The sequence below is a fragment of the Dasypus novemcinctus genome, chromosome X (genome assembly GCF_030445035.2).
Source record: "Dasypus novemcinctus isolate mDasNov1 chromosome X, mDasNov1.1.hap2, whole genome shotgun sequence".
In the NCBI taxonomy this organism is placed as follows: Eukaryota; Metazoa; Chordata; class Mammalia; order Cingulata; family Dasypodidae; genus Dasypus; species Dasypus novemcinctus.
The window spans coordinates 19,695,842-19,715,766 of NC_080704.1; the positions used below are offsets into that span (position 1 = coordinate 19,695,842).

Below are 19,925 nucleotides of genomic sequence, written 5' to 3' on the forward strand. Positions count from 1 at the left end.
GAACATCAGCGTTTCAAATTTCTTTTTTTGTTGTTATAAAATAAAGCTCCAGTGGTCACCCTTGTGGATAAATCTTTTCATATGCCCTTAATTATTTCCTTCTTGTGAATGATAAGAAATGGTTTTGCTGAGTAAAATTCACACATTTTAATGACAATTGATAGTGTTGTTAAAGTGCTCCCCAGAGGTTATTCTGATATACACCCCCCCACACCCTGCCCCATGTACAGGGGGCACATGGGCCATTTTAGTGAACGAAGCTGAGTTAATATTCGTGAAGGGTGTCAGCAGATCTCAGCACTCTGGAAGGCCATATGTACTTATTAAGTAAAATAAAATTGTGTTGTTTCACCCTCACAGCAATCCTGTGAGAGTGGTACTAGGATTATGCCCATTTTCTAGAGGAGGAAGATAAGGCCAGAAGGGTTAAGGAGACAGATGAAGGTGTGGACGGCACCCAGGCTCCCTCACTTATCAAGCACAGGACTTTCCACCAGTTACTTTTCATCTCCTCTGTCAGGTGAGGCTAACAAAACTTACATCACCTTCCCCCCATCAAAGGAGCTAATGCTTGGGCAAGAAACTGGGAGCCGTAGACCAGAGCTTCTCACCCTCGGTAGAATCACCCAGGGAGCTTAAAAAACTCATGACGCCTGCAGCCCTGGCCCACTTTCTGATGTCGTCAGCCTGGGTGGTGGCCTGGGCATCAGGATTATTTGAAAGCTCTCCAGGTGACGCTAATGGGCAACCAGCGCTGAGAACCCCTGCTAGCGCATCCCACACTTGGGAGGGATTATTGTTGTCTACAGCTGAGGAAGCAACATCCAGTTCTTGCTCTCTGCTCTGAGCGGTCAGGAAATGGCCCATTTGGGTCAGGCTGGAATCAAGCCTCTTATCTTAAACTCCAGTCAACTCTGTCCGCTGAAGTCAGTTGGGGAAGCCATTAACTACCTGCTGTTTACCCTCCGGTGTGGGTCCCAGGGCAGTGGGGCGTCCGCGTCAGCTGTGCTGCCAGGGCTGAGTTTCAGTGGAACCCGCTGCTGCTGCTGCTGCTGCTGCTGCTGCTGCTGTTTTTCTAGGAGCCAAGGTAGCTCCTCACATCTGAGCTTCAGCTCCCTGCTGCCTGTCAGTCACAGCTGCTCGGCTGAGGCTGAGGGACCAGACGCCTGGCCGCCCGCCACTGGAACTGGGTAGCAGATTTGCTGAGGTGTCTTTGGGGCCAGGCCAGCCTTCCACCTCACCGTGAGGCCTGGGGATGAATTTCTCTGAGCAGCCAAATGCGGCTCAATCAACAGAACGAAAGGCTTGGCCACATTGCCCCAGTGTGACAGAGAAGGCAGCGCCAGCCTCTGTCTCTCTCCTGCATGTGATGAATCGCCAGGGGTATGTGTGCCTACCATTTTACCAAGGTTGATCACTACCCAGTGGTCATGGGAGAAAATGATAAAATGATGGTATAGAAAAATTCCCAGAGAGAGGCAAGGAAGGAAATGGAAAACTCATGTGTGAGTTGGGCCTACTATGTGTCAGGTGTTGTATGGTCACATTAGACAGGGGATCTCACTGCATCTGAGCCTCACAACAAGCGCAAGGATTAGACATGGTTGTTTCTTTTTTGCAGGTGAAGAAATTAAACCTCAGAGAAGTGTCCTTGGGCAGGACACACAGCTAGCAAATGGCAAGGCCAGGATTCACCCCTTGGCCCGTCGGCCTCTGCAGCCTTTGTTCTACACCACTCTCCTTCTCCAGTCGGGAAGGGAAATTTTTGATCCAGCTAGATTATTTTTTGTTGGTTTGATCCTTCTCATTAGGAAGATTGCCAGCAGGGTCCATCCTTGGTCCCAGTGTGCCATACTGAAGGTAGCTGTTGTCGTGGTTCAGCTTCCCCGCGGAATTAATTTGGGTAACGTTAGCTGCTCTAACAGACAGACACCGAAATCTCAGGAGCTGAACACAACGGACATTTCCTGCTCACACAGAGCATGGCAGAGCGCGTGGAGAGGCCTGCAGCCACTGGGGAGCCAGGCTCCTTCTCTTGCTCTGCGCCCCCAGGCTTCAGCATCAGCTGCTAGGTAGTCTGTGGTCTGCCTCTGGAAGACAGACAGGGGCAGGGGGCCTGCGGAACCCAGGTGAGGGCGCAGTATCCTTCACTTCCATCTGCCAGAATTCAGCCATGTGCCAACATCTGGTGCAAGGAGAGCTGGGAAATGTATGTAGCCGTGTGTCAATGAAGAAAAGGGTGTGGATTCTAGTGACTGGGGACCCTGGCCTGTGCCAGGAACACCCCTGTCTTTATTCCTTGACCTTGCCCACTTGACCCTACCCACCCCCTTTTCAGAAACCCATCTGGTGCTCCCTTCCAGCTCTCCTCCTGTTGGCAATGACTTTCTACCCAAGTTCTGCCCTTGGCGCATAGGTCAGGACAGGAGCACCACGGGGGTACCTGGCCGTGGCTTTGCTGGTAGTTGCCACCTGCCTATACCCAAGTGGCCCCTTGGCCATAATCCGTGGGCCTCTCCGCAGAGGGCTGGCTGCCCTTCTGCTGGCCCTTCTGAGGAGGGAGGCAGTATGGAGAGGCTGCCGACCATGGCCTTAACTCCTCATTTGGTGAATGGGCACGAATGCCAGAGACTCTGAATTCACAGCCCTGGCTGCTCTTCCTGCAGCATCTCCTCCTCTGTTCTCCTTTTTCTCAGCTCTGTTAGCTTCGGGCCCCAGGGGGAAGATGAGCTTTACAGTGAGGGACGGTAGGGATTTTTCACACCTGCCAATTTTGACATTCCAAGTCAGCAGGAGGCGTGCTGCCAAGCTCCTGCTGTAGAGGCGCGTCCTTAAGACGAACACTCTTCTCGTCGGATGTTCACCATCGTCTGTGGGTAAGGACGGTTAAAACTTGTAATTCCCCTGAGAACAAACAGGTCAAGGAAAAGCTCGGTCAGTGCGAGTGTGAATTCTTCTGCTATCTGCCCTCCCCAGGTAAAAGTGCCCCTATACCCTTCCTTCTGGCAACCCTGGATGGGGTGGGCAGTCAGGACTCAAACCTGTGTGTCTTTGCCAGGACACTTTCCAGAAATGTTAAAGGCAGCCTGAGGAAAAATTATGACCGAGCAAAGTTGATCTAGGATGCTTCTTACAGCAACTTCCAGGAGAGACCTCTTTACATTTTAGCAGGAAAGGTCCAGACCCAGAAAATTTGACGAGCTCAGAATAGCTGGCCAAGATGGGGCAGAAAGAGGGCGGTGGCCCAGGGGAGACAGGCTCTGTCACACGGTGGCTGGAAGCCTGGAGGAGGTGGGCTGGGCTAGGGGGCCACAGGCAATCACCACCCCCTGCTCCCATCCTCACCTAAGGCAAACCCACGGGAACCACGCCTTCCCCCTTACCCTTTGTTTTAGGCCCTGGAAGCAAACAAGAGGATTCATGGGAAAGTGGCGAGTTAAAGACCAGTAGGGAAGGAGGCTGAGCAAGGCTGTGGCAGCAGGGAAAGCCCCATGGAGGTGGCCTGTCCCCATAGTCACTTAGCCAATGGCCTTTGGTGGATCACTGTCAGTCACTACATGTTCCTCATGGACTTTGGACCCAAGTGGAAGCGTCTTTTTCCCATTCAAAACAAGCCCTTAATATTACCTTTATCCTAAGGGCTCAAAAGAGCACAAAATGAGTTTTGCCTGGGCCCTGGGATCCCCCCGATGCCCTGGGTGGGGAAGATACTTTGTGGTGGGTGTGGGGGCTTCCAAAGGGCGTTCGTCGCCACGCCAGAAACTGAAAGCACAGCCAGAGCAGAGGATGGCGGGTGGCCTGCCATGTAGAGACAGACTGCTAGAAATTTCGGAGGCGTTTCCAAGGAATCTTCAACCTACTCCACATTCCTTTCACTGTGGGAAAAGGCCTGGGATTTCAGCTCTGATGCTTTCCAGTCTGTTTTTCAGCTTGGCTGACACTCTGGGGCTAGGGATCCATGCGCATGCGTGCGTGCATCATCCAAATTGGCACTGTCTAAGAAGCTGGCGCTCCTCGCCACCCAGCTTCATCTGTGGAGTGTCTGGCCTCTTGGACCAAAGCCCTGCAGTGCCCCTCGCCAGTGCTCCCACAATGCCTTGCACGCATTTCTGTGGTTTCCTGAACCACACCGTTTTCCAGTGATCTGTTTATATGTCTGTCTTAATCACTACACTGAGCCCCTTGAGAGCAGAGCAATGTCTTATATTTTATATTTGTCCAAGCTCTAGCACCCAGGTCAGTGCCTGGGCCCAGGGTAGGTGCTCAGTAAACATTTACTGAATGGATGAACTGTGTAAGAGGACTGAAGAGTTATCAGAGGAAGAAACTATGGGCACGAAGCTAGAACCATGACTAAAAAGAGGACAGGAGGAAGGAACTGGAATAAACCAATCCACGAGACAAGGACATAGAACAAAGGGAAGCCTTACCCACGGCTGGCAGGACAATGAATGAATCAGCACTTTGGTGTCGCCTGGTGAATCTACACATGCACAAACCATATGACCCTGCAAGCCCATCCTGAGGCACATGCCCAAGAGAAACTCTTGCACACTTACCCAGGAGATGTGTGCAAGAGCGTTCATGGAAGCATGGTTCACAATAGCCCCAAACCGGAAACAACCCAGGTGCCTGGCAATAATAGAATGGACAAGTATGTTACAGTATATTTCTTATAATGGAGTACTATAGAGTAGCACAAATGAAGGGACTGTGGTTACTTACATCAACATGGTTGAACCTCAAAAGTGAGCTGTTGATAGGAAGAAGCAAGTCACAGAGCAAGTCAGAGTATGGTTCATTTGCATAAAGTTCAGAAAAGGAAAAATGAAGCAATTGTTCAAGGATACATATATAGGTAATGAAAAAGAGAAAGGAAATCAAGGGGGAGATGAACACACAATTAAGGATAGTGGTTATCTCTGGTAGGGAGTGAGAGGGGAGTTCAGTTGATGGACAGATGAGGCACACGTCTCCTGGGTAAGTGTGCAAGAGCCTCCAAAAAAGGATGACTTTTCACTGTGCCTGTTTTTCCATGAGAAGTTATTGTGGAGAAGTTGATGAACAAAATTTTACATCTCATTCTATGGTGGGCTGCAAAAATGGCCATAAACTCTTCTCTTCCCTATAGCCATACTCTTGCAATGTTCGTGGCTTTAGTCTGGCCATGTGACACGACTCAGTCAAATAGGACAAGAGCAGGCACAGCATCAGCAGAGACTTGAAAAGTGCCTGTGTTTGGGGGCTTGCTGCATGGGGACCCTGCCCCTACATGAATGAGCCTGGAACAGCTGGCTGGAGGGTGAGATTCCATGTGAAAGAGACACAAAGTCCATCACGGCCGGGAGCAGCCCCCAGCTGACCTGGCAGCTGACCAGAGATGCACGGGCACGCCCAGCTGTCAGCCCAGCCTGGCACAGGTCAGAAAAATTGCTGAATGTAGTCCAAGTTGCTGACCCACAGAATCATGAACTAACTAGTTGCTGGTCCAGTTAGCTTTGTGTAAAGCATTCAGAGGATAGTAGATGCTCAGTAAAAAGGAGCTTCCTTCTTCCCTTTGCCCGCACAATCACTCTGTCTCTAAACTTGATAAAGGGAAAAACATCCAGGTAAAGCTTCAAATGAGGCCAGCTCAAATAGGACCTGTGACTTTTTGTGCATGGAGGGATCATCTGCTTGACTCGCACAAGTCATGCTTGGACTGATGGGCCTTCTGTCTGTGGCAAAGCATATTTTTCCAAAGATGGCCATAACAGTATTTCCAGTCCCACATGCTCTGCCAGAACCTTGCCACATCCCATGGAGAGATAGAGTTGATGTTGCCTCCCCTCGAACACTGGATGGTGGGTCTTTGTGGCAGCCTTAACTACTAGAATATAGCAGATATGACAATATGTGACTTCCAAAGCCAGGTTGTAAAAGATGATAGAGCTTCTGCCTGTGTCTTTCTCCCCCCTGTCCCCTTGCCCACTCACCCTTCTCTCAGAACAGGCACCTCTGGAGTCCTGCACCACCATGTAAGAAGTCTGGCAGCCCTGTGGCCGCCATGTTGGCAAAAATCACATGGCGATAGAGATAGAGATGCCCGAGATGACCTCAGCCCCAGCCTCTTTCTAACTACCACCTCACGAGAAACCCCCAAGCCAGACCTTTGCAGCCAAACCACTCCCAAATTCCCCAGCCACAGAAATTGTCTGAGATGAGCAATGACTGTTGCTGTTTTGGGCCACTACATTTCAGAATGAAATTTTATGCGGCAATAAATGACGACACCCCCACCCCTTTCAGGGCAACAGGCAACTTTTCCATGACAGTGCCTGGCAGAGTTAGCAGACAGGGCGTGGGTGGTATGCACGATACACAGTAGAGAACTCGAGGCTGGTGCTTGCCAAGGGGAGGGTAAACACGGGAGCCAGGCAGTAGCAGACAGTGGGCACACAGTCAGAACTGAAGGGGACAGAAAATTGGGAAGGAAGTGCTGCATTAATAAGGATAGGAAAGAGGAAGCTTAAACAATTTTTTGAAGGAAACGCTCTTCTGCATCTTTCAAGTAATCACGCTAATGTAGCCCAGTTGACTAACATCCAAATGGTATCCAATGTTACCATTTGATGGTAACAATGATGATAGCTCACTGTGGGTACCTACTATGGGCCAGGAACTGCTCTACGTGCATTACAGGTATTAAATAGTTTGTCATGTCACCACCCCATTAAAAAACATTCTATTATCACCCCATTAAAAAAATGATACCGAAGATTGTGCAATGAATCAATGGCAGAGTTGAGATTTGAACCTGGTCGACTGGCTCCAGAATTCATACTTTTACTCCCAAACTGCTGTTTCTCAATAATTGTTAAACAAAAGAATGAAAGAACAAATGTTTCTTCATAGAAAATTTCTATGAAGTAATCTATAAGCAAATGTCAAAATCTTAGAAGACCATAATGGGGAGTCTTGTTAAAAATGTTCAATGTAATGTTTCAATAGAAAAAAATTTAAATCCTGCTCGCTAAATTGTGAAAATAAGAATTATGAACAAAATGCTATAGTCCACATTCAACCAGATGTGGGTTTTATGCTTTCCTCACTTTTTTTTTTTAAGCATGAGGAAAACCTCATGTACCTATTAATAATTAACAATAAAAACCTGTATAAAAGAGGAGGAAATTATACACTTATTAAAAACTCCTCAATAAACATTTTGAAATAAGCATGTGCAGCATGAAGCAATGCCAATGACTTAAAGTTTATTAGACACGCAGATCCAATAACAAGATTTTGCTTCATGCCAGCAATGGATACCTCCCTAGTTGAAGCCGGCACCTTCTCTTGCCTGGCTTTGGCCATCACCTCCTCACCGAGCTTCCTGCTTCCACTCTCACCACCCTACAGTCCATCCTTCACATTGTAGCTGGGGTGACCTTTGAAAGATGGAAGTCAGATGGTATCCCAGGAAGTTTTAAACAGTGGGGTTTTTGCCTGCCTCTAGGACTTCACCTCGGGCCTCATTCTTGTCCCTCTCTGACCCAGCTTCTGGCTTCCAACTTCCACCGGACTGGCCTTGGTTCTGCTTCTTGAAAACATACCCTTGAGGCTTTGATTTACAATTCCCTCTGCCTTCAGGTCTTCCCCTGATTGCTCCCTTCCCATCATTTGGGTTTCAGCAAATATGCTGCCTCTTTAGAGAGCTGTTCCCCAGCCATCTTTTCTAAATTAGTCACCCATTGTTCTTGTTGGTCGCCTCACCTTGTTGGTTTCCTTCATTGCACATGTTACTAGCTGTATTATCTTGGACATATATTTGATCTCTTCTTTATTTTCTGTCTCCCCTATTTCAGTTAGCTTTAATTATTACTAGCTGTATAATCTTGGACATATATTTGATCTCTTCTTTATTTTCTGTCTCCCCTATTTCAGTTAGCTTTAATTATATAACAAACTACTCTAAATCGGAATGACCTAAGTCAATCATTTAATTACTCTTGATTTTGTGGGCTGGCAACTTGAACTAGGCTTGGGCCTGGGTCAGGCGTGACTGATTTTGCCTGAGTCTGCTCATTCGTCTACTATCAGCTGATGGGTCAGCTGGGATTGGGTGTTCATAATAGCCTTGTCTGAGAAGGCTAGGGACGTCACATGTCCTCTCCTCCCCTAGCAGGCTAGTCCTGCCTTGTTCACATGGTAGTCACAGGAATGCAAGAGCTTGAGAGTGGAAATGTTAAGGCTTCTTGAAGTCTAGGCGAGGAATTGGCCCAACATCACTTCTTTTGCTTTCTATTGGTCAAACAAGTCATGAGGCCATCCCAGATCCAAGGGATATGGTGACAGACCCCACCTCATGGTGAGAGGAGCTGCAAAGTATGGTGGCTCTTGTTGCACTTTATCCTCCCCGCCCCCCCACCCCCACCCTAGATTGTGAGTCCCTGGAATCAGGGCCTTGGCCCTGCTCCAGGCACTGGTGTTTGGAAGGTACTGCTGAGAAGCCCAAGACTGTGCTCCATGCTGGTCAATCCCAGGTTCAGCCATCCTTTTGGTTTAAGCTATTCAAGATGTGGCAATTCTGCCTTTCGCATTAGCCCACTTTGGAATGCAACCACCAACAGAGAAACTGTCGCGTTAGAGAAAAATTACCTGAGCTGGAATGGCGGGAGGGGGCGGGGGTAATATGAGAAGCTTCAAATTAAAGAGTGAGACCGAAAATCTGTCAAGTTCTGTAAGATAAAAAGCTTCTCAAAAGGGCACATCTGTCAAGACTACATCTACATGGGCCATCAGGACTGGGAACGAGGTCAGCCCGAAGCCAGTGTCCTCCCTCCAAGCCAGGCCTGTGGAGAGAGTGGAAGGATTTGGGCCAAACTCAATTGGATCTAAAAAATCCAGGGCTCTGTCTCCTATCTAAAACAAAACAAAACAAAAAAACCCTCTTAAGTTGGCAAGAGACGCCAGCCAGGGCAGCTTCATCCCTGCTGTGGCCTTGGATTCTGGCGAGGACCTGGTGATTTCCCCCTCCTCTCACCTGCAGAGTTTCAAAATGGACTCCCTAGAAATGTATTCCATGTTTTAGAAGTAAGTCGTTAAATTAGTCAGTCCATCAACCAGTATTTAGACATGACCTACTCTACTTGCAACACTGTACTGAATATCTTGGGGACCACAAAGAAGTGGGATGGTTCTGCCTTCAGAGAACTTACTAGGGCCACACAGCCCTCTGGAGGTACTGGCAATGAAGGCTGTCTGCAAGCAGCACCCCTCGCAGTACCCTTCCTTTCTTTGAAGGAGAATGGGGGAGGGGGAGCAGCCCCACGTCTATTAAGACTATAATTTATTGAGCAATTAAAATGTACAGCCATCCTGCTAAGTACTTTATTATGCAATTGAATCTTTAGAACAACCCTCTTTGAGGTACTATTACTTTCACTCTTTTATTGATGGAAACTGGGGGCCAACATTGCAGGACTAAAATGGCCAAGTCAGGGTTTCAACCCAAGTGTCTTTGTTTGCCATAGGGCTGCTGATACAAAGTGCCAGAAATGGGTTGGCATCTATAATGGGAATTTTATTTAGGGGAAAAGCTTATGGTTCCTAGGCCATGAAATGTCCAAATCAAGACATCAACAGAGAGGCTTTCTCACCAAAGTCAGCTACTGGTGATCCTGGGGTCCTGCCACATGGTGAAGCAAGATGGCGGAAGAGGTCCCTGCCTTTCTCTCTGGGCTCACTGTCTCCTGGAGCTCAGCTGTGGGCAACCAGGCATAGGGCTTGTCTCTTTCCGGGCCTCCTCTATCAGTCTCGACTGCGCCACTTTCTTCCAGGGTACAGCTGTGGGTCATCAGGTATGTGGTTTATCTCTTCAGCCTTGAACTTCTCCATGGTCCCAGTCTCTTGGGGGCCTCGGGTTTCAGCTTTGGCTGCTAGCTATCCTCAAGTCCTCTCACATGACCAGGTCAAAATGGCAGCTTCCTCTCTCTGTCTTCCTCATCCTCTGTGTCTGTTTATATATGGCCCAAGGAGAGGGTGGAGACCCAACCTGAGTCATGCCTCCCTGACGGAGTCCAATCAAAAACTAATAGATAATCAGGCGATCTAATCAAGGTCCCGTAACAGAATCTAATGCCATCAAAGGGGCTCTCACGCACAAGAGTGGATTAGTTCAAAAACATAATCTCTATTTGGGATTCCCCAGATTCAAACTGTCACACCAAGTTTGCCAAACTCCAGGTTAGGACTCTTTCCTGGCTGCCCAATGGGAGGGTATCAATAACAAGGCCATTGGTAACGTTTACCGAGTTCTTATTGTGTGCCAGTCTTTACGTATGTTATTTTATTTAATCCTTGCCATAACCTTAGGAAGGTTGTGTCCACTTCACAGGTGAGGAAACTGAGACACAGGGAGATTCGAGAACTCAGGACATTCTTGCCTAAGGTCACAAAGCAGGTCAGGGTGGTCCTGAGTGTCCTCCCCAGTTCGGGAGCTGATGGTAAACGCACTCTTGTTCAGGAGAGCTGTCATCCTATCCAACCACAAGTACTTCCAGGACACATTCAAATGGGAACTGTGACTCTTTCCATCGAACCTCCCCACTGTCCCGGAGCCCATTCAGAGCGGACCCGCCGTGAATTCCATTCCTCTTGCCACCCTCAATGCCCTCCCTGCCGGAATCCTTACACGTTTTCCCTTTTGCTCTTTTACTGTTGGAGGGTGGCCCTTTGGAAAGCCCTTTCTTCCTTCTTTGTCCATCACGGTCTCCCCTCGCAGGCAGGCTTCAGGAAGCAGGGCACATAGTCAAGGAGAGGGAAGAGACTAGAATCCAGGCTGCCAAAGGGGCTCTCCCCAAAAGTTTCTGCAAAAAGAGAACCTGAGCCGCTGACATGGAGCTGTGTGCCCTGGATGAAGCAACTTCCTGCAGGCTTTATTTCAAGCAAATGAAAGCTGACAGTGGAAGAGGGGAGCCAGAGAGGGTTTGCAGCCATCAGTCTTTCAGGGACCAACCTCACAATTTTTATCACATTTGCATGCCATCTGTGACATTCATTAATTCCTCAAGATTTTCTTTAAAGTGACGAATACTTAAATAAATTTATTGAGAAGGGAAATTTCAGATCATTTGTTCTGGTTTTACATTTTTTCTAATAAATATATAAAGTGTACAATTAAGTCGACTTGCATCCACTTGGCAGTTGTGCCTTCCACCGTTTAGAGAAACAGGGCCTTAGATGGGTATAATCATATAGAAGGAGGTCTGAGTTCAAGATTCTTCTCTCCTACTTACCAGCTTCAGTGTCATGGGCAAGTCACTTCATTCTTCGGAACCTGTTTACTCAGCTATGAAATGGCAGTGTCTGCTAAGCCCTGCCTCTCTGTTCCTTCTAGGGTTGCTGTGAGACTCAAACATGGGAATTTATTTAAAGGATTAAATTCATTCAAACAAGTTAAACCAATGGAAATCTTCATTATTTCTCTACTTATGACCTCTTTTCCCCTTCCCCCTCCCTCACCCTCCTGTTTTTTTGTTTGTTTGTTTGTCTTGTTTTTTTGCTGTCTGTGTCCATTCACTGTGTGATCTTCTGTATCTATTTCTCTTTTTGTCTTCTCTTCTCATCTTTCTCCTCTAGGATTCACTGGGATTCAATCCTGGGGACCTCTGGTGTGGAGAGAGGTTCCCCATCACTTGCACCACCTCAGTTCCTGGTCTCTGCTGTGCTTCATCTTGACTCTCCCCTTCGTCTCTCTTCTGTTGCATCATCATCTTGCTGTATGACTCACTGGCATGGGCACTGGCTCACCATGTGGGCACTTGGCCTGCTGCATGGACACTAGACTCACCATGCGGGCACTGGCTTGCCACACGGGCACTGGCTTACCACGTGGACACATGGCTCGCCACACAGGCACCCACATGGGCACTCAGCTCGCCATGTGGTCACTGGCTTGCTGCACAGGCATGCTTTCTCTTCCTCTTTTTCACCAGAAGTCCTCAGGGACCAAACCCGGGTCCTCTCATATGGTAGGAGAGGCCTTATCACTTGAGCCACATCTGCTTCCCTCTTCTTAATGAGCTTTATGCTTTTCCCATTTATAGTTGGAATATTTCTTCAGTTGCTCATCTTCCAAGAGAGATGGAGGTTTCCATGACAGGGTATCTCTGAGCAAATCCCTTATTGTATCATGCTTACCTGTCTTGTGGTACTCAGAGACAACCCTGGGCAGGTAGCAAGTGAAGGCTTATTTTCACATAGCTTAGTGAACAGACTTTCCTCAACACTGTTTAAATTTCTAAAGTCAGAGAGGAAAAGCTCCTAGGAAAGGGTCAACTGGTATACCCAGCTCTGGCTAGCTCTTAACAAGGAAGGGAAAATGCTGGCCCACAGCTAAGAAACATGATCTGAATTTCTTGTTGTAAAATGAAGCGATGAGCCTTGCTCGGTGCTTTGGGGCCAGTGGAAGAGTGGACAGGTGACTTTGTCTGTTTGCAGACCTTGTTTATGAGAACCAGGAGTGAAGTTCACCAGAGAAAACTAATCTTCTATTTTCTTTCCTTATCCAGACTCTCCATTTAAAAACCTTAAGGAAAGGGCTCATTTGGACTTTGGGGTTTACAATTGATTGAAGACAGGTGTGTGTGTGTGTGTGGGAGGTGTGAGCATACACACACAGGTGTGATTAGCACTTATGTGCCAGGCACTATTCTAGAGTTTTGCAAATATTAACTCATTTAATTGTCTCAACAGCCTATGAAGTGGATGCTATTAGTGTCCTCATGCTATAGATGAGGAAATTGAAGCACAGACAAGTTAAGTGGCTTGTCCAGGGTCACACAGCTAGAAAGTGGCAGATCTGGGATTCAAACCCCTATAATATGGCTCCAGAATCCCTGCTCTTAACTGCTATACTTTATTATGAAATACAAGCTTATTGAATGTCCAAATTCCAATATCTTCCAAAGCCCAGTTTCAAAGGTTTCTGCTGTTAGGGGCCTCCCCTGAGCTCACACAAAGGAAATCTTTTCTTAACTCCAATTGCTTTTTCTCCATATCTATCTAAGGGTACATACCATTTTCTAGCGTGCATTAGAATGATATACATATATCTTGACTTCCCATGCATGTGTGTTTGTGTGTGTGTGTGTGCGAGAGAGAGGGAGAGACTAAGAGAGAGGGAGAGAGGGAGAGAGAGGGAGAGAGAGAGGAAGAGAGTTAGATCTTAGTGACTATCTGGTAACTATTGATAGTCATTAGAGTTCTTCACCAAATATTTCTGGCTACTTCAACTTATATGGCAGAATTCCTTTTCCTTGCTCCCTGATGATGGGCTGGAGTCGCGTGACTTGTTCTGGTCAATGATTTGTGGGAAGAATGCCTGATCATTGAATCTCCTGTGAAACATGCTCTGGGGATCTCCTTTGCTCTGGCACAGCCATAGTCAATGTTGGGGATAGTAGCTGCACCATCTGCCTGGGTCTCTGAGAGACCAGAAAGGGCAGAGTCCTCCTGCCAACCTGGATGGGCATGTACTGGGAGCAAGACATAAACTTTTGTTGTTTTAACAGATACTTGTTGAAATATTGGGGCTTTTTGTACTATAGCAAAACCTAGACCATACAGACTTTTAGAGTCTATTTCACCTCTAGTTTTAATTATTAGCATGCAGAGTGAGAGATGGACAACTGCTCAGGAGCTGCAAGATTTGGCTTTTAGAAGGGAAAATTTTTGACCGGGGATGGGGTTGACCTTAAAATGCATTTGAAAAGGGCATCCAGATTGGAAAAAGAGATATAAAATTGTTTCTATTTACAGAAGACATCATTGTCTATATAGAAAATTCTAAAGACTTTACAAAAAGTTTGCTAGAACTAATAAGTGAGTTTAGCAAGGTTTCAGGATACTAAGCAAATATACAAAAATCTATTGTATTTCTATATACCAGCAATGAACAATTGGAATTCAAAATTTAAAAACAGTAGTATTTATAGTAGCACCAAAGAAGTAAAGCACTTAAGTATAAGGCTAACAAAGTATGTGGGGGATCTATATGCTTGAAAGCTTTAAAACACTGAAGAAATAAATAGAAGATCAAAATAAATAGGGAGATATACCATGTTCATGTATTGGAAAATTCAATATGTGATAGAAATGATAAGATTCTAAAATTTATATGGAAAAGCAAATGGACTAGAATAGCCAATTTTTAAAAAAATCTTGGAACATGTTTATTTCACCGTATTTTTAAATAAAAACTTTCTATTTCAAAACAATATTAGATTTCAGAAGAAATGGTACACATTGCATAGATCATACAGCAGTCCCATGTTCCCTTCAATCAGAATCCTCAAATGTTAACATCTCATATAACCATTGTATATATGTCAAAAATGAGAAAGCAATGCTGTTAGATCATTCCAATATTATGTACTAAACTACAGAATCATTCCATTTTCATTTTCCAAAAATGTCCTTTTTGTGGTTTGAGCATCCAATCCAGAATGTGATGATGCATTTTAAAATTTATTCTATTTATTTAATTTTTAATTTTAAATAAGCTTTATTTTTTTGTCTTACTTTTTAATGTTACATTAAAAAAAATAAGGTCCCCATATACCCCCACCCCCTCACCCTACTCCTTCCCCCATAACAACAACCTCCTCCATCAACATGAGACATTCATTGCATTTGGCGAATACATCTCTGAGCACCGCTGCACTTCATGGTCAGTGGTCCACACCATAGCCCACACTCTCCCACAGTCCACCCAGTGGGCCATGGGAATACATACAATGTCTGGTAACTGTCCCTGCAGCACCACCCAGGACAACCCCAACCCCCGGAAAATGCCCCCACATCACATCACTTCCTCCCACTCCCTACCCCCAGCAGCCACCATGGCTACCTTCTCCAATAGCCAATTTTTTAAATAACAGAAGAACAAAGTCAGAGGACTCACACTACTTGATTTCAGGACTTACTATAAAGCGACATTAATCAAGACAGTGTGGTACTGGTGAAAGAACAGAAGCATAAATCAATGCAACAGAATCAAGGGGCTAGAAACTGACCTGCACAAATATAGCTAACTGGCTTTTGTCAGAGCCACAAAGGCAATTCAATGGAGAAACGCTCATCTTTTCAATAAGTGGTGTTGAAACAATTGGACATCCATATGCAAAAAGCTGAACCTCAACCCAAACTTTACACTGTACACAAAAATTAACTCAAAATGGATCATAGGCATTAATATAAAACACAAAACTAGCAAACTTCTAGAAGAAAACATAGGAGGAAATCTTTGTGAGCTTGGGTTAGGCAAAGGGTTCTTAAAGACAACATCAAAAACATGGTCCATAAAAGAAAAAACATTGATAAATTAAACTTTGCCAAAATTAAAAACTTCTGCTCTTCAAAAGACAATGTTAAGAAAATAAAAAGACAAGCCAGAGACTTGTAGAAAAAATTTACAAATCACACTTCTGACAAACAGCTGGTATCCAGAATATATAAAGGATTCTCCAAATTCAGCAATAAGAAAACAAACAACCTGATTTTAAAATGGGCAAAAGATTTGAACAGACACTTCAACAAAGAAGATATATGGATGACAAATAAGCACACAAAAATATTTCATCATCCTTAATCAGCAGAGAAATGCAGGTTAAAACCACAATGGGGTACCACATCACTCCTATTAGAATGGCTAATTTTTTTTTCAGTGAAAATACCAAATATTGGCAAGGATCACTTGAAACTCTTATACAATGCTGATGGGAATAAAAATTGGTATGAACACTTTGGAAAACAGTTTGTTAATATCTTATAAACTTAAGGCTACACTTACCAGCAATCCCACTTACATATTTACATGAGAAATGAAAACTTATGGTCACATAAAAACCTGTACGTGAATGTTTATAGCAGCTTTATACATAATTGCCCCAAACTATGTAACCCAAATGTCCTTCAGTCATGGAATATATCTGTATCATGGCAGTAAAATGGAATGAACTACTGATACACATAACAACGTGAATGGATCTTGAAGGCTTTATGCTAAGTGAAAAAAGCCAGACCCCAATGGTTCCATACTCTATGATTCCATTTATATGATATTGTGAGAAAGACAAAACTATTAGGGATAGAGAACAGATCAGTGGTTGCCAGGGTTTAAGGGTGGGACAAGGGGCACCCTTGATTACAAGGGAGTTTTGGGGGGTGATAGAACTATTCTGTATTTTAACTGCGGTGGTTGCATGTGTTTGCTAAAGCTTATAGAACTGTAGACCACAAAGAGTGAATTTTCCTGCAGGTAAATTAGAAAACAAATGAATAAAGACAATAAGTGCATATGCTACATAAGTTTAATACATCTGGTCATTTTTCTTAAAGCTCTCTTATTTTGACTGTTCAAATCCTTCGGAACTCAGTGTCTGAGACAGAGGTAAATCCGTGTGTGTGTGTGTGTGTGAGAGAGAGAGAGAGAGAGAGAGAGAGAGAGAGAGAGGGAGAGTGAGAGGGAGAGAGAGAAAGAGAATTAATTTCTGTTTGTCTCCTGAACTCAGGTTTCCAAGAGAGCAGAAATCATCCATGCTCAAATAATTCCTCCATCTCTGCCTCTGCGTGAGTCACCCTTTTGTTAACAGGAGACAAGAGAAGTCTTTGGAGGCACTTTAGCATGAATTGCTTATCCTGCAAGACTGCAGTGCCAATGTCTCATCTGGTTTCCCACTAATTATGCCTACTACTGGACCACTTAGGTAGCCTCAGATAATCTGTTGGGTGGAGCAGTCAACTTGCTCTGTCACACATCCTGGTGTGTTCCCAGATGAGGAGGAGGACAGGAAAGAAGGGTGGCCTGGTTCAGTGTCCCCTGAGGTGGATGGGGGAGCAATTGATGCTTATGGTTTTTAAAACTTTTAAATTTTTTCCTGTGGCTGCCCTAACAAGTTACTACAAACTGGGTGACTTCAAGCAACAGAAATGCATTCTGCCACAGTGCTAGATATCAGAAGTCTGAAACGAAGGAGCTGGCAGGCCCATGCTCCCTCTGAAGGCTCTATGGAAGAATCCGTCCTTGCCTCTTCCAGCTTCTCATGGCTCCCAGCAATCCTCAGTGTTCCTTGGCTTGTAGCCACATCATTCCCATCTCTGCCTCCATCTTACCATGGTCTTCTTACCTGTGTGTACCTCTCTGTGTCTTTCCCTCTTCTTATGAGGACATCGGTCACTGGATTTAGAGCCCTCCCTAACCCAGTATGAACTCATCATGACTAATTACATTTTCAGAACAGCCTATTTCTAAATAAGATTGCGTTCTGAGGTTCTGGATGGCCATGACTTGTTGGGGAACCCCATTTGACCCACTGCTATAGTCAAGGTTATAAAGTGTATGAATCGAGTGTTCTGCTCAGTAAACATTTGCCTGTGTATGTACAAAAGTAACCACCACTCAGATTAAGATGGAGAAGAATTTCCAGCACCCTCCATGGTGCCTCATGCCTCTCTGAGGTAACCACTGTTCTGTCTTCTATCACTGTCGGTTAATTTTGCCAATTCTCAAACTTCATATAAATGGTGTCACACATTATGTAATCTTTGGATCTGAATTCTTTTGCTTAGTTTAATGTCTGTAAGATTTATCCATGTTGTGTGTACCAGTAATTTGTTTTTTTAGTTGCTGTGTGGTATTGTATTATATGAATATACAACAATTTATTTTTACATTGTACTATTGATGGACTATTGGATTTTGACAGTTTTTGAGTATTACGAATAAAGCTGCTATTAATATTTTTGTACATGCCTTTTGGTAGATGTATTCATTCACGTCTCTTGTGTTTGTACCTAGGAGTGGAATCACTAAGTTATTGGAGATGCATATGTTTACCATCAGGAGGTATTGCCAAGAGCTTTTCCAAAGTGGTTGTGCCATTTGTGTTCCTACCAGCAATGTTCGTGAGTGCTTCTTGTTCTGCATCCTTGCTAGCCCTTGATATTATCATTATTTTTAGTTTTAGCCATTCTGGTGGGTGTGTGGTGGTTTGCCATTTTAGTTGTGATTTCCCCTTTGAAATGTACAGGTGCCCCCTTGCTGTTGCCCCAACGAGGAGAGCTTCTGGTTGGTTTCAAGGGTGGGCAGTCTTGTATGGATGGGCTGGTGGGAGAGGCATTCTCTTTCAGGGAGAGGGCTTCAGAATGGTCCCAGCATTGCGGTGAGAAGGGTGGTATCATACAGGTGTCTATTTTCCTGAAGACTGGCCCCACAGAGGGCTAGCTCTGGGAGACTGTGCTTAAGTTATGACCAGCAGGACAAGTCTCTGCCCTGGGCAGCTGGGCTGGTCAGAAGCTTTCTCTGGGATTATATGAGCTGATGTGGCATTTCCAGCCATTTGTTTTCAGAATGACAGTGTGTCAGTTGAACTGCCACTCCCCTGACAAGTTTGTCTATTGGAAGAGAAAGTGGGAGGCGAGCACAAGCAGAAATTGACTGTTGACTGAGATGGAGGGGGAGTCAAACTTGGCCTTTACCTTTCTATTTGATTTATTGATAACCCTCTAGGGCCATCAAACACTTTCGCTACCAGGCATTTTGCTGCCCAATTTCTCAGGTCTGTCCCGATTTATGGTGGGAAAATAATGGGGAAAGCTGGGGACGCATAAGGAACCCAAGGACTCTTACTCTGAGCTCATTTTGGCCAACCCCAACCCCAGTGTCTGTGACATGACAACTCAAGGGAGAAGTCATCCAACCAACCAACAAGCAGCACTCATGGGCTTTGGGAATTGGAGATCTGAGTATGACTCCTGACTGTGCCACTTACCAGCTGTGTGATCTTGGCATGTTAATCGGTGTCTTGGAACCTCAATTTCTTCATCTCTAAAGTGCAGGTACTAATATTTATCTCATGAGGGATTTTGTAAAGACTAGATGGGGCAACAGATATGAAAGTGCCTAACAGAAAGTAGGTGCACAATAAATATTCTTGATCTAATAGCCCCAAACTGGAAACTGCTCAGATATTCTTCATTAGGTGAACAGTTAAACAAACCATGGGGCATCCATACCATGGAATAGTACCCAACATTAGAAAGGAAGGAACTATCAATGGACTCAAATCCCTCGAGGAATCTGAAGGGAATTGTGCTGAGTGAAAAAACCCAATCCCAAAGGTTTTATACTATATGACTCCACTTACATAACATTTTTGAAATGACAAAAATTTAGAAATAGAGAACAGATTGAGTGGTTGCCAGGGGTTAGCGATGGGGAGAGGGGCAGGAGGGAGGGAGGTATAGTTATAACAGGTCAATGGGAGGGATCCTTGAGGTGATGGAACCATTCAGTATTGGGGGGAGCGGATGTAGCTCAAGTAGTTGATCGCCTGCCTTCCCATGTATGAGGTCCTGGGTTTGATCCCTGGTACTACCTCAAAACAAACCCTTTCATCGGGGAGCAGATGTAGCTCAGTGGATGAGCACCTGCTTTCCATATATGAAGTCCTGGGTTCAAACGTAGTTCAAATCCCTGGTACCTCCTAAAAAACAAAAACATCAAAAAACCCAGCAGTATCTTAACTGTGGGGGTGGGTACATGAACCTATATGTGGGATCAAATTGCATAGACCTAGACACACACACACACAATTACAAGCAAAACTGGAAAATCTGGTTAAGATCAGTGGATTGTGGCGATGTCAGTGTCCTGGTGGTGATACTGTACTCCTTTTTGCAAGATGTTGCCGTTGGGGGAAACCGGATGAAGGATACATGGGAGCTCTCTGTATTATTTCTTATGACTTCATGTAAATCTACAATTATCTGAATAAAAATTTCAATCAGAATATATAACTGATCTCTAAGTATAACAAGTCATGGATCATAACTAGCACTATTTAGTAACAAGCTCAATTTAATAACTTAAAAAATGAAATGCATTG

The 19,925-nt window shown here is 45.1% G+C and overlaps 1 protein-coding gene across 2 annotated transcripts in view; it reads left to right on the plus strand.

Annotated features, from left to right (window-relative positions):
• REPS2 (RALBP1 associated Eps domain containing 2) overlaps positions 1-17,943 on the plus strand; it is a 323,649-nt gene extending 305,706 nt beyond the window's left edge. Inside the window, exon 17 of one of the 2 annotated variants that reach the window (XM_058291435.1) lies at positions 17,837-17,943. In XM_058291435.1, coding sequence (XP_058147418.1) covers positions 17,837-17,851 — 15 coding nt within the window. In that variant the 3' untranslated portion in view covers positions 17,852-17,943. The remainder of the gene's footprint in view (positions 1-17,836) is intronic. The other variant, XM_058291431.1, reaches the window with a different exon arrangement.
• The last annotated feature ends 1,982 nt before the right edge of the window (positions 17,944-19,925 follow it).